This window comes from Eubalaena glacialis, chromosome 12 (genome assembly GCF_028564815.1).
Source record: "Eubalaena glacialis isolate mEubGla1 chromosome 12, mEubGla1.1.hap2.+ XY, whole genome shotgun sequence".
NCBI classification, from domain to species: domain Eukaryota; kingdom Metazoa; phylum Chordata; class Mammalia; order Artiodactyla; family Balaenidae; genus Eubalaena; species Eubalaena glacialis.
The window spans coordinates 51,381,736-51,394,710 of record NC_083727.1 but is presented as its reverse complement, the minus strand read 5'-3'; the positions used below and the strand labels follow the sequence as shown (position 1 = coordinate 51,394,710).

At 38.7% G+C, this 12,975-nt stretch overlaps 1 protein-coding gene across 1 annotated transcript in view; it reads left to right on the top strand.

Annotated features, from left to right (window-relative positions):
- The window catches only part of ARMC2 (armadillo repeat containing 2), a 104,047-nt gene that overhangs the window by 58,269 nt on the left and 32,803 nt on the right, over nt 1-12,975 (top strand). Inside the window, exons 11-12 of the mRNA XM_061207723.1 lie at nt 6,434-6,579; nt 10,352-10,451. Of these exons, the coding sequence (XP_061063706.1) occupies nt 6,434-6,579; nt 10,352-10,451 (246 nt within the window). The remainder of the gene's footprint in view (nt 1-6,433; nt 6,580-10,351; nt 10,452-12,975) is intronic.

Below are 12,975 nucleotides of genomic sequence, written 5' to 3'. Positions count from 1 at the left end.
TAGCCACAACTGGAAGAATCAGCTACCTACTCATTTTACCAAGGTAACTGACATAGTGGCAGTAAATGGAGAAACAATAATAAACATAGGCAAATGTTAAATAAGAGTCTCAAAGTAGCGCACTGGAGCTTGAGGAGGGAAGAACCATTTCCTGCAGCAGTAGGACACTCATGGTAGGAATGTGCCAAATAGGCTCCACAGCCAGGCACCAAGCATTACTGAGGATTGCGAATTAATAGTACTTTCACATGCATGTATCTTAACTCCAAGGAGATGCTTAGGAAGTTTTGGAACTAGTGGTTTCATGTATATAGTGGCATCTTACAATTGGTTTCCTTTTTCTCAGGCAGAACTGTACTAATCACACATGAGACAATATGAAACTTCTTGGGTTACCACATGGGCTCTGGTTTTGGCATATATGTGGTCTCAATTGGGCACAAATCCAGAAAATGAATATGCTTTCATTAATAGAGGGAGATGGTTTTGCTGAGGTTGGAAAATGGTGTGGCTTTGGTCTTAAATCATTTGACACTGTTTGTGGTCTCTGGCGGCTGTGTTTATTCTTTCACATCATCAGCGGGAAGTGAACCATTTTGCAGTTGGCAGTTAAGTTGAGATAAAGCTCTAGGGATTTTGGTTATGGATATTCCAGATGATTGAGCAATAAAATGAATGCTTTTAGGAGACAGTCAAATGGAGCAGGGGAGACAACAGATGAGGAGTCGTTAGAGCCCCAGATGCCCAGCTACCTGGAGCTGGTAGACTTTCTGAGCTTCAGTTTCCTCATCTGAAAATTGGAGCTCAGGATACCTTTCCTGTCTACAACATTCAGGGAGCAAATGAGATCAAGCTCACAAGATAGCTTTATAAAAAATAAAGTAGCTGCTCATATTTTTTTCATAATAGCGTTCAATGTATAAAAATAAAATGACTCTTGATGCTAATTTTGGTAGAGGAAGCATAATAACTTTCAGACTGTTAGTGCAATTTTCAATTGCATTATGTTCCAAAGCTTTCTTTGAAAGCCGGTTTTTTGAAATTGGGAAAATATTTCTCTAAGGAATAATACCATGATTGACGGTGAAGTTCCCGGGCTAGCCACAGAGCCTGTTCAATTTCTGATGCACCTAAACAGGAATTCTGTGGTGGGCTGTGAGCTGCAAGCCCCTCCAATCTGGGCCAGCTCTGATGGCTGAACGCCTCCTAGGGCAGAAGAATCTGGTGAGTTCCCTGGGGACTGAGGACTCTGATGGAGGGAGGGTGCAAAGGGAGTAGAGAAGTCATCCACTCGAGAAATGAGCAGTATATGGAGGCTCAGGTGGACCAAGCAGCCCTCCCCACCGTGCGCCCACCCCCGTGCAGTAGAGAATGCTGGGGATGAGGCCACAGCTGCTGGGCCTGCACTGTCATTCTTAAGTTCATTAATCGAAATCAGGAGGGCCTCATATTTTAAGGCAAATATTTCATGTGTTTGCTTATGTTTTTCAAATAATTAATAATTGGAAACATAATTTAAAATCGATAATGAAGTACCTAAATTGATTTTTTTAAATGCTAAATCTTTTGAATTCTAATTTTGCTTTACTAAAATGCTTTTTGAGCCCTTATAAAATAATCACTTCTTGATAGAATTTTTCCCTTTAAAATGGGTCTCCCAATGTTGACTGCATGGTGAAGACTTTGAGGCCCAACTAATTCAGTGTGAGATAGGACAGCTTTGCCAAACTCACCAGGTGTTTTACCTGGAGATGCTGGTTGAGGTTGGGGCCCAATCTTATGATCAAGGAGTTTGGGGAAACCCAGAGAGAAAAAGCTGCCGCAGGAAAAGTGGGCACCACAAAGCTGTAGAGTGTGTGTGTGGCTCAGTCATTTTCCAGCAGTAGATTAGCAACCAGAATCACACCGGCATGTTTCTTCCCTGATATATACCAAACATTTAGGTCCCCTTTTGTCCCAGACATCATCTAACAGCTGCTAATAAGCAAGGACACTTAAATTTTTATCAATCCTTTTTGTGGATTACCAGTTCCATATTCTTCTCCTTTTTCTTCTTCCCACTGGTTGCCTTCTGACTCAGTATATCTGTCCCAAGGGGTTGCACATTAAGTGATGGGAAAAAGAAGAATGGAAACTCCTGTTTTTCAGTTTGCTATTTCTTGGTGAGATGACAGTTAAGAGGTTGGGAATTGTTCCAGTAAAGTCCTTTAGAAGCTAAACAAGCATCTGTGTATGCATCTGACTTCTACTTCTTTTTCTTTTTTTGTCATAAAGTATTTGAGATGGCTTAAAAGATTATATGCAGTAAAATAAAAGAGTACATAACTCAGTGGAATTAGGAACAATATAGACTAGCATAGAAAGTTAAGAAAGGAACAGATACATGTCTCCCAGCATGAATCTCGGACTTCGGTGAACTCCTGCTTTGGGGGCAGGCCCAGTGGGTGGGCTTTCCCGCGGGGTGGAAAACAAAGTCTCAGCGGCAGAGCACACAGCTCATTAACAATTTCTGCAAATATATCTCTGTTAAAAAGTTGGAGCAAGGCTGAGAGTTAAGTGGGTTGACTTGGAATTTGCCTTTACTGTTACCACAGTATTTAGCTAGACTCTCCTCCTACTGATCTCTTTATATTTTTCCCAGAAAAAGCCACTTGTCTGTGCTCAGTGTTCAGCTCCAGCCCCTCCCGCAGTGAGATCGTTGGCTCACAGCCAGCCTTTCAAATGGGGGGCCTTCATGGCTGCATCTGCCTGGCGACCTCCTTCTGACCCTCCTCCCCCCGGGGATTTAAGCTCTGGTTTACCACCAGGCCTCTGCTAATGCCGGCACTTTCTTGTCAGAGGCTTCTTAAAGGGGAAAAGCCTCCTTTTCTGTCTCCCATCTCCCTTGTCCCTTCATTTCCTTCCTCCTCCTCCTTTCCTTCTTTCCCCTCCTCATCCCCTCTTCCTTCCCTTCTCCTGCTGTGTATCATCCAGTAAGCTTTTTATGGGCATATTTATTGTCCTCTGGGTAGGAAAAGGACTAAGAAACTGGACTGTGGAGGAGCTCACAGTGGGAGAGAAGGTGCCTGAAACTAGTGGTTAGGAGTCTGTGATGGGTGTGGAACAGGAAGATCTGTTCACCTGGAAGAGAAGCAATCAACCGCTGAAAAGTCTTCACAGAGGAGAAGTGAGCCTAAGCTGGGTCCATAAACCCGAGCAGGAGGTGAGCAGGTTGGAGAAGGGGCGGCAGAGTGTGATGGAGGGGGACATTCTGGGCAGAGGCAGTGGTCCATTCAAAGGCTTGGAATTGTGAAAGGATGAGGAGTTGTGTGTGGTGCAGAGTCTGAAAGATGGAGAGGGAGGAAAGGGGAGGTGAAGGAGATGATCTTGCAGGGGGGTGAACCGTGCTTTAGAGAGTGAATAGCCTTTAGGATATGGATTTTGCCCACTAGGCCACCGGAAGTCAGAGGAAGTCTTTGAACAGGGAAGGTTGGGTTTCAAGATGCTCCCTCTGGCAGCAGGGAGATGCTGTGGGGAGATGAGCCCAACAGTGGAGAGAGTGGAAGGAGCCCATGCAGGGAGTGTAGAGTTTGGGAGAGAGATGAAGTGGGCTTAAACAGAACCAGCAACCTTGAAGATGGGAAGAAGAGGTAGAACAGGCGATCAATCAGCTGTTGAAAGGGAAGGAGGGAGAGGAGTTAGGAGCCTAGGAAGGAGCTGCTGTCGTGAATGAGATGAATAGGGAATACACTCGGCCCCCTCCAGGAAGTCCATTTTTCTTTCATCGATTATTTTTTTATTCCTCCGCTCCTTTTAAATCCATCTACCTGAGATATTGTCTGATTCATCCATGGTTTTCTGAATCCCAACCTTTCTATTTATACCAGTGTTTCCTTTGTAGGTATTAATCCATTCGTCCATTCCATCAACAAATGTTTATTGAGGACCCACTGTGTGCCAGGCACTAGATTTGGGCCTGGGGGGCACAATCGTGAAAAGACAAAGTGTATACCCTCACTGAAGCTTCTAGTATAGAGAAATAGACAATAAAACATAATATTAAATAACCTAACGTAAAGTAGTTTGTGGGGGGCGTGTGGTATGAGGTGAAGTTTGAGGGGTTGGCAAGAGTCAGACCATACCAGGCCTTGTAGACCAAGGTCAGGAAATGCAGTCATATTCTAGGAGCAATAGACAAAAAGCCAGTAGGGCTTAGGGTGACAGAAAGCAGAAAGGCAAGATTCTGGAATGTGTCTGAAGGTTTGGGACTTGAGACACTGTGTTGATGGTAGTGTCATATACTGAGGCATCACTATGTATTTCTCAAGTGCATGGTATATGTTTCATGTGTATTATTCTACTAGTATCACAACGGACAAATTTGGAAACATTCAACTCCCTCAACTCCCTGTACTCCATACAATGTGATTGATACAGGCAGTAAATAGATAGGGATTTAAAATCAGGTGATGTGTCACATATAAATGTGTGCTTCCACTCTTGATTTGGGCCATTTATAAAAGTTATGTATTCGGGGCAAAAGAACCATGAGCTGTCTTAACTTTTTCTAATGAGGTGAGAAAAAGGGTTGAAAGGGAGGAAAAAAAAACAAAACAAAACTGAGGTTGAAACAAGAAAATAAAAGCTCCTAGGAAAAGTCTGGTCCCTCCTGCTGACAGCGCCCCCTGCCAGAGGTTGAGCTGGGAAGCCAGAAGATGACAACAGATTGAAGTGCCCAATCTGTGAAGCCTTGGGGGCCAGAGAAGGGGAGGCGTTTGTGTGCACCGTGGGTGGAATGAGTGTTCCATGATCTGCCACGGTCTCTGTCTGTCTGGTTCAGACCAGGATTCACGTGGGCATCTGTGCTCTTTGATGTCGGAGTGGGGAAGCCTCTGAGTCACCCTTTGGATTGACATAAACCAGCAGTGCTCCAGTGCCTGGGCTGTCTCTGAAGAAGGAGAACAGGTAGAGCCAGGGTCCGATGATGAGAATTTTCCATTTTATGGCAGTGATGGCTTGAAATGCCTAGAATGGTTTGTTAGCCTTCCTTAGCTTAAGTGACTGTGTTGTAGATCCCTGGTCAAGTGGAATGCTAGAATAGTTTGTTTCCCCTCCAGTGTTTTGGATACTGAATCTTTCAGGGAAGAATTTACTAAATTGCTACATAATTGAATTGACTACAAAAAACTTGCATACATTTATTTGAAGCATTAATTTTATTTTCTCTGCTTTAGAAGGTAGTGGGTTATATTTTAACAAAATCTTTTTGTTGTGGTTGTTACAAAGGAAAGCTAATCAAAGGTGCATGTCATCTTAATAATTGTTTTCAAAGTTTATTAATTATGGCTTTATATTTACATAATGCTCTACAGTGTACAAAAACAGTGTTACATTTTTTCCATCTGATACACACAACCCTGGCTGGTGAGCAGGGGTTGTAACCTTTTCACAGATGAGGAAATGGGGAAGCTGAGGAATGAGTGAGTGACTCAGTCACTTATTTAGGAAGAGATTTCGGACTTGAATCTTCATCCTTTGACTCTAGGGCCAGCGATCTCCCTTCTGCATTTTGGGTGTGAAGACCCACAACAAAGGCGGGGATGGGACCCATGATTTTTGAGCTCCTGTTAGTTAATCAGCAGTGGCAATGCCACTCATGCATCTCATCTCATTGAATCCTAATAACTCCAGGGCAGTTATCACCATCCCCACTTTACTGTTGAGAAAAATGTGCTCTGGGAGGTTAACTAACCTAAACTGGTGAGTGGTAGGGCTGGGATTTGACCAGGCCCTTCAACTCCCAAGCTGACTCTCTTAACCAGTAGCCTGCCTGTACTATCTCACGAGGAAAGATCACCCTGCATATTTAAAATTATTAGATAACAGCAACTTTCATTTTATGGATTTATTAAATTGTTCTCCACTTTCAGACAAGGGTTAAAGTACATAGCTTTTCTGAACATTTTTTACAAAATAAGACAAATTTGCAAGACATCAATTCTTGCCACTTGGAAGAGAATGAGACTAACAGTCTTAAATATTCTTTGGTTACAGCATTGTTATTTGATGGTATTTATAAGAATATGGAACAAGGAATTTCTGTTCTGTGGAACTCATGTGGCATGTCACAGGGTCAATTGATGATCTTATGACTTCTACTAAACCCAGATGACGATTTGCTTAACCCTGGGGTTTTGGTATACTAATTGCTTCTTAACATGAATATTTCATTCATTACTTTTGAACCAAAGTGGGCTTTCTTTGTATTCATTTCTTGGTTTTCCTTTTGTGCTACTTGTGCATATAGGCCCATGTTCTCTGATGGGAGATGCATAACACGGCCTCGGTTTAGCTACTGATGTAACGAAACTTATGGTATGAATTATGCTGTGCCGATTAGTGTTGCTGTATTTTCTAATTTTAAAAAATGACACTAATGTGCTTTTTTTCATAGATGACTGCTACGCTGAGAAACTTGGTTGACTCACCACTAGCAAGAAGTAAGTTGCTAAGCATCAGTGCCCTTCCCCAGCTCTGCACAGTGATGGGACAGTACATAGGTGACAAGGAGGTCTGCACCAATGTTGCCAGAATATTCAGGTAGGTAGACTAGGAAAACAAAGTAGCCTTACAAAAATGCTAATGTTTAGATTTAGGGGGTTATTTTTAATATTTGTGTGTGTGACTGGCAAGGAATCCTGTTTTTGCTTTTTATGTCACCTCAAAGAAAAGGTTGATCTAGTGGCCCGAGTTTTTAAAAAATGATTTAAACTAATGACTTCATTTCTTATGTATTTCTATTGTGATTCTAAACTCATTGATTTTAAGTTTCTGTAACTAAAGTTGTGAGTTGTCCTAGTATTTTTACAAAACAAACAAACAAACAAAACTTCCTCTCAGCTTATTGGAGATAAAGAGCTATATCACAAAACATGGCAAACCTTCTGGTGCGCTTGGAAACAATGCTTATGGGTTTTAACTGAAAAAGGAGGCCATTGCTTAGAAAGACAGATCAGACTTAATTTGTAATTGAAGGTCATTTTATTTCAGTTGTTTGGCTGAACTTTGCCTCACACATTCACTAGTCATGTTTATACTTACTTTTCTCCAGAAGCAATGATCACCTGAATCCAGGCTGGCTCAAAGCAAGATGTGGCCAAATTTCGGAACTGTCTTTAAATTATGCATTTATATTTCTTCCCTCACTGCTCTTTGCCATTGTTTTTACATAATGATCCTTCTCAAGAGACCCGGGCCTTTCTTGAACTATAATATTGTAGTTGTTTAATGAAATACAAAATTTCCTGAAGACTGAATTGGTAATTGACCCCAATATGAGGATGTGCGTCCAGCTTTGATCTTTTAGCACTGTGCTTTCCTGTCTGGGTACTTAATTCTGGGTACTTAGTCCCATTTTGAAGCACTATAAAATCATAAAGAGTTTATTTTTGTATAGGGTGGCATGTAGAGATCCAATTTAATTTTTTTTTTCCCACGTGGACAGTTTTCCCAGCACATGTTATTGAATACACCATCCTTTTTTCACTGCTTTTGAATGCCTAGTCAGTAGAACACGAGGTTCCATATACTTGCAGGCCTGTTTGTGGGCATTCTCTTTGGTCCGTCCTCAGACCAGTTCCATGCTGTTTTTACTATTCTGGTTTTAAGTCTTGCTGTAGGATAAGATGAATCCCTCACTTCTTTTCTCCTTTAAGATCCAAATTCTTATTTTCTCTTCCTCATGAATTGGAGAATCAGCTAAAGTCCATGACAGGAACTTTGGATTTTTTTTCATGAAACTACACTGACTGTGTAGAGTATCTGGGACAGACGTGGGGATAATTGATTAGCATCTTTATGATATCGAGTCTTCCATCCATAAACATTTGTGATGTCTTCTTCTTTTAATAAAATTGTATAACTTTCTCCAAAAAGATTCTATACATCTTTTGTTAGATACATTTCTTCACGGTGCTTGCTGCAATTATGAATGCAGTCTTCAAAAAAAACCAATTCTAATGAGTGTTGCTAGTGTATATGGATAGTATTGATGTTTGCTTATTAATCTTGTATCCAGGACATCTTGATTAACATTAGGTATAAGAGTTAGTCTATAGAGTCTCTCCGATTTTCTATGCAAATTATATGCAAATAAGTATAATTTTGTTTTTTTTCCCTTGATTACAACTCTTGGCCCCTGTCCCCACCTTTTTCTTAGGTGCGTGGCTTAGGATGTCCAATACAAAGTTGTGAGAGTGTTGAGCCAGCTGACTTTCTCCTGAGTTGAAAGGAAATATTTTTGTGGTTTTGCCAGTTGAAATTAATGTTTGTTGTAGGTTTCTGTAGATACCCTTTGACAGTTAAGGAACAATTTTCTCTCATTAATGGATTTTAAGTTTCCTTGAATACTTGCCCCGAATGTATTTTGATTATGTGGATTTTCTTAACAGATTTTCTCACGTTAAGCCATTATATATTGCTAGATTTGCTTAACTAATATTCTGTTTAGTATTTTTCATCTATGGTTATGAGTTACATTGACCTGTACGTTTCCTTTCTCATATTGTCCGTGTCTGGTTTTAGTGTCAAGTTTATACCAGCCTCATAAAATGAGCTGGGATATATTCCAACATTTTCTCTCTTCTAGAAGAATTTCTGAAAATTAAACTTACCTGTTTCTTGAAAAGTTTGTAGAACTTGCTTGAAAGCTGTTTTATCCTGGTGTGTGTATATGTGTGTGTGCGTGCATGCATGCATATGTGAATATCTTTGACAACTGATTCACTTTCTTTAATAGTTATATGTCTAGTAATATTTCCTATTTCTACTTGATTCAGTTTCTAAAAGTTATATTTTTATAGGAATTTGTCCATTTAAGTTTTCAAACTGTATAAAGTCATCCCAAATATTCTATTACCCTTTTAATCTCTACTGCATCTCTAATTATGCCCCTTTTGTTTATATTATTTATTTAAGAAATACTTATACAGTGCCTACTATGTGCCAGGCAATGTTCTAAGCACTTTCCAAATACTAGTTCATTTGTTCCTTATAACAGCTTTAAAAGGTGGGTGCTATTATTATTATCTTCACTGTACATATGAGGAGACTGAGGCATAGAGAGGTTTGGTAGTTTTCCCAGGGTCACACAGCCATGATTTAAACCAGGTAGTACGGCTCTAGAATTCATATATTTAAAAGCTATGTTACACCACCTCTTCATTTTGATATTGATTTTTATTCCTTATTTTGATGATTTGTGATGTTTCTCTTTTTCTCTTGATCAGTCTTGCCAAAGGTTTGACAATTTATTAGTTTTTGTGAAGAACCAGCAGATTATCGAACCACTCTGTTGTATGTTTATTTTGTATTTTATTCCTTCTGTTCTTATCCTTAATAATCCCTATCTTCTATTCTTTTTGGATACATTATATTTTCTTCTGTTTTGATTAGAAATTCAGTTCCTTTCTTTTCAGCTTTCTTAAGGTTATAAATTTTCCTCTAACTACTGCTGTAGCTGCATCTCACAAATTTTGATTTGTAGTGTTTTTGTTATTATTCAGATATAAGTGTTTTTCTATTTTCTTATTTATTTGACCCATAAGTTATGTGTTTTTAAATTTCCAAAAGTAAGTTTTTTAAACAATGTGTTTTTCATTGATTTCTAATTTAATTGTACTTTGACCAGAGAATGTGATCTGAGACACTGGTTCTCTGAAAATTTACTGAGACTTGTTAATGGCCTGGCATTAACAAAAACATGATCAAGTTTTTAAAATATTAGTGATGTTTTACCTATTAATCTATCACTTAATGAGAGATTTATGAACATCTCCCAATTTGAGGTAGGTTTGTCAACTCTACCTCGCGAGTTTCATTGTTTTCTTGCTTACTTTTGAAAATTTGAAGCTGTTTTCAAGGCTTTTTGCCTTAAGGTCTATCTTGCCTGATATTAATATACCACTAGCAGCCTAGTATATTTGAGCATTTTAACATTTACTTCTACTGGAGTCCCAGGAGATTGACTGGTTAATATCCAGCCAGATTTTGTGTAAATTTCTTAGCTTGTGTTTTCTGAACCACATGGGCAGTGTAAATTCATACCTTGTACAAGTGTTAGAGGCTTCAGGTTTCTCTTTTTCAAAGAACTTGAAAAAAAATATTCCCTCCTCCCACTCTGTGTCCCCGGAGTCTAGAGCAGACAGTGCACCTCCTTGAGGCTTCTCTGGACTGGTGTGTACAGTATTTCCAGACTGCTTTTCATGCACAGGACAGTGCTTTGAAGGTCTGCATTTAACGTGACCCTAGGTATAGTTGAACTTCATTGAAAAACAAAGTTTATTTTTATTTTTTCCATTTGACGTTTCTGCAGCAAAGTTACTACTTATCATGACTGCTGTGTAGCCTTGGCCAACTACTCCAGATGTTATGCCTTGTTTTTGAATCTGATAAACAAATACCAGAAGAAGCAGGTCAGTCTTTCATACATTTAATTCTTCAATGTGTCTTTGCATTGGTGTATTTGTGTAAGCCCATGTTTTTTTTGTTTTTTTAAATATTTATTTATTTGGCTGCGTTGGGTCTTAACTGCGGCACGTAGGCTCAGTAGTTGCAGCCAGCGGGCTTAGTTGCCCCGCAGCATGTGGGATCTTAGTTCCCTGGCCAGGGATCAAACCTGCGTCCCCTGCGTTGGAAGGCAGATTCTTTACCACTGGACTGCCAGGGAAGTCCCTGTGTAATCCCACATTGAATGACTTTATGTTTTGAATGTATAGGTTTCTATTAGAAGCTTCCATCCGATGTGTAACAAGCTTCCCCAGGAGGCAGAGTTCCATGGAGGAGGTGGGGAGGGAGTAGTTTGAGGGAGAAATGGCCTCAGTAGGATGTGGATGCAGTAGGAGGATTCACGATTTGGGGTGCAGGGTGGGTGGACCCCCCAGTGTTGTTCCTCCCAGTTATCTGTGGACCCATACATGAGCGGCATCTTTGGGTGGGGTGGGGTTAACCGGGTTATTTCCAGGCCCCCCCCACCAGGCCTGCTGAGCCAGCCGGGTGCACATGGGCCTAGCCATCTGCACTTTAACAAGAACTGCAGGGACTCCTGATGCAAACTAAAGTTTGGGATCTCCTGCGCGGGATATAGTCTAAAGATTCTTCTGGCCCTGAAATTCTCTAATTCCTTGACACTGCTGTATTTAGAAGATGACATTTCTAGGTAAGTATTTAAAGGAAATAATTTGGTTTTAATGGATTGGACAAAAATGTGTATAGCTGTTTAAAAGAAAAAAAAAGGAAGAACTCACAAATGACTTCCCCTTAATAAAATTATAATACTTAGTACAAATGTTAATTTTTATTATAAGTTTTTGAATATTCATTAAATGCAGTATATAAATAAAATGCTTAAAGTGACATCAACTCTTTAGTGGAGACGGTTTATACATGAAGACAATATATATTCATTTGAAATGTGGTAAATTTTCAAAATCACATAGTAGGTATCACCAGTTTAAAACCAAATAATTTATGTATATACTAAGACCATTTTAATATAAAGCTTTGTGTTTATTTATATTAACCATATCAAAACCACCTCAAAATATAATCCCTGTTTGCCACAAACAGCATTGAACTTATTCTTACCCAGCCAAGTACTTCTGCTGAGAATGACTAAATTTGTCATATTTTACACTATTATCAGCTATTTATTAAATGGTTACTAGTGTCTTTTTGGTTATATAGATGGTAGAGAAATTTCTATGCTCATATTACACCATTACTACATTTTAAAGATGATAAAACTTTGCTTAAAGTGTTAATGTTTCTATTTAACTTTAAAAAACTGATTCACAAATAGGCACTTGAGTTCCTGATTCTGAGTATTTGGATTACAAATGCTTTTCCGTATGTATTTTGTGTTTTCTTTAAATTACATACCTTGAAAGATTTCCTGGTAGAAGAATTTGCTGTGTCAGGTGAAGAATGAATTTGATTAATGTACCTTAAAGTAGTCACAGTGTTAATTTAAGTGTCCATTAAGCATTTATTGATTTAGATTTTGGTACAATATATTACCAGAACTCTAATCTTTAGACAAGTGAATTAACCCCATAGGAGCTTAGGCACTCCTAGTCCTAGTTTTCTTTTTTAAGGAAAAAATTAAAAGGGTAGAAAAGATAGTTTGCTATAACATTAAAAGGAACTTTTCAATATTATATCTAAAAAGGGATTTAGTTATGGATTTTATTTTGTAGTCTTGTTTTATGGGGTTCCTTTATGGGTTTTAATTGTAATATTATTTTACCATCCTTGTTTCTTTTTTGCTTTGGTGTTTTGATCATGGATGACTTAGATTCGATGTAACTGGAGAAGATGTTTTCAAATGTGGATGAAAGAAAACACTTCTGTTTTACAGTTTGATTTCAAGTTATGTCATAACCCGTAATTTGTTTGAAAAGGAAGAAAACCTGTCAGTTCAGTACTGACAAATAGCCCTGTTGTCTTACAACATTATGAGCACATAACTGTTTCTCTGATTGTAGCTTAGATGATGGTCATATTTAATAAACAGTGAAAAGTCCTGGTATCTTGCTAATATTAGATACTTGAGATGTCAGTATGGTTAAGGATATGCTTTTTCTGGTTCAAGGGACTAAATGTCTTAAAGTTTAATTGGCATAAAATTTTAAGGCACTTCTTACTGAACTACTTTTCACTTTGGACCAATAGGTATCTATAAAGCAAAATTGGTGTTTAAAGGCCATATTCTTCTTTATTGATTTATGTTTTAATTTTGTGTTCCTGTTAAAGTTATTTTGGTCCAAAGAAGAATAAAGAGCACTTTGCAAACTAAGTACAGTAACATGTTGTTTTCAGAACCATCAAGGAAATGTGTAATTTATCCCCTTAATCACCAAAATTATTTTAATCATTGTGGTAAAATCATATTCAAATATATTGCATATTTCCTTGCCTTCTTAGAAGATATTAAAAATA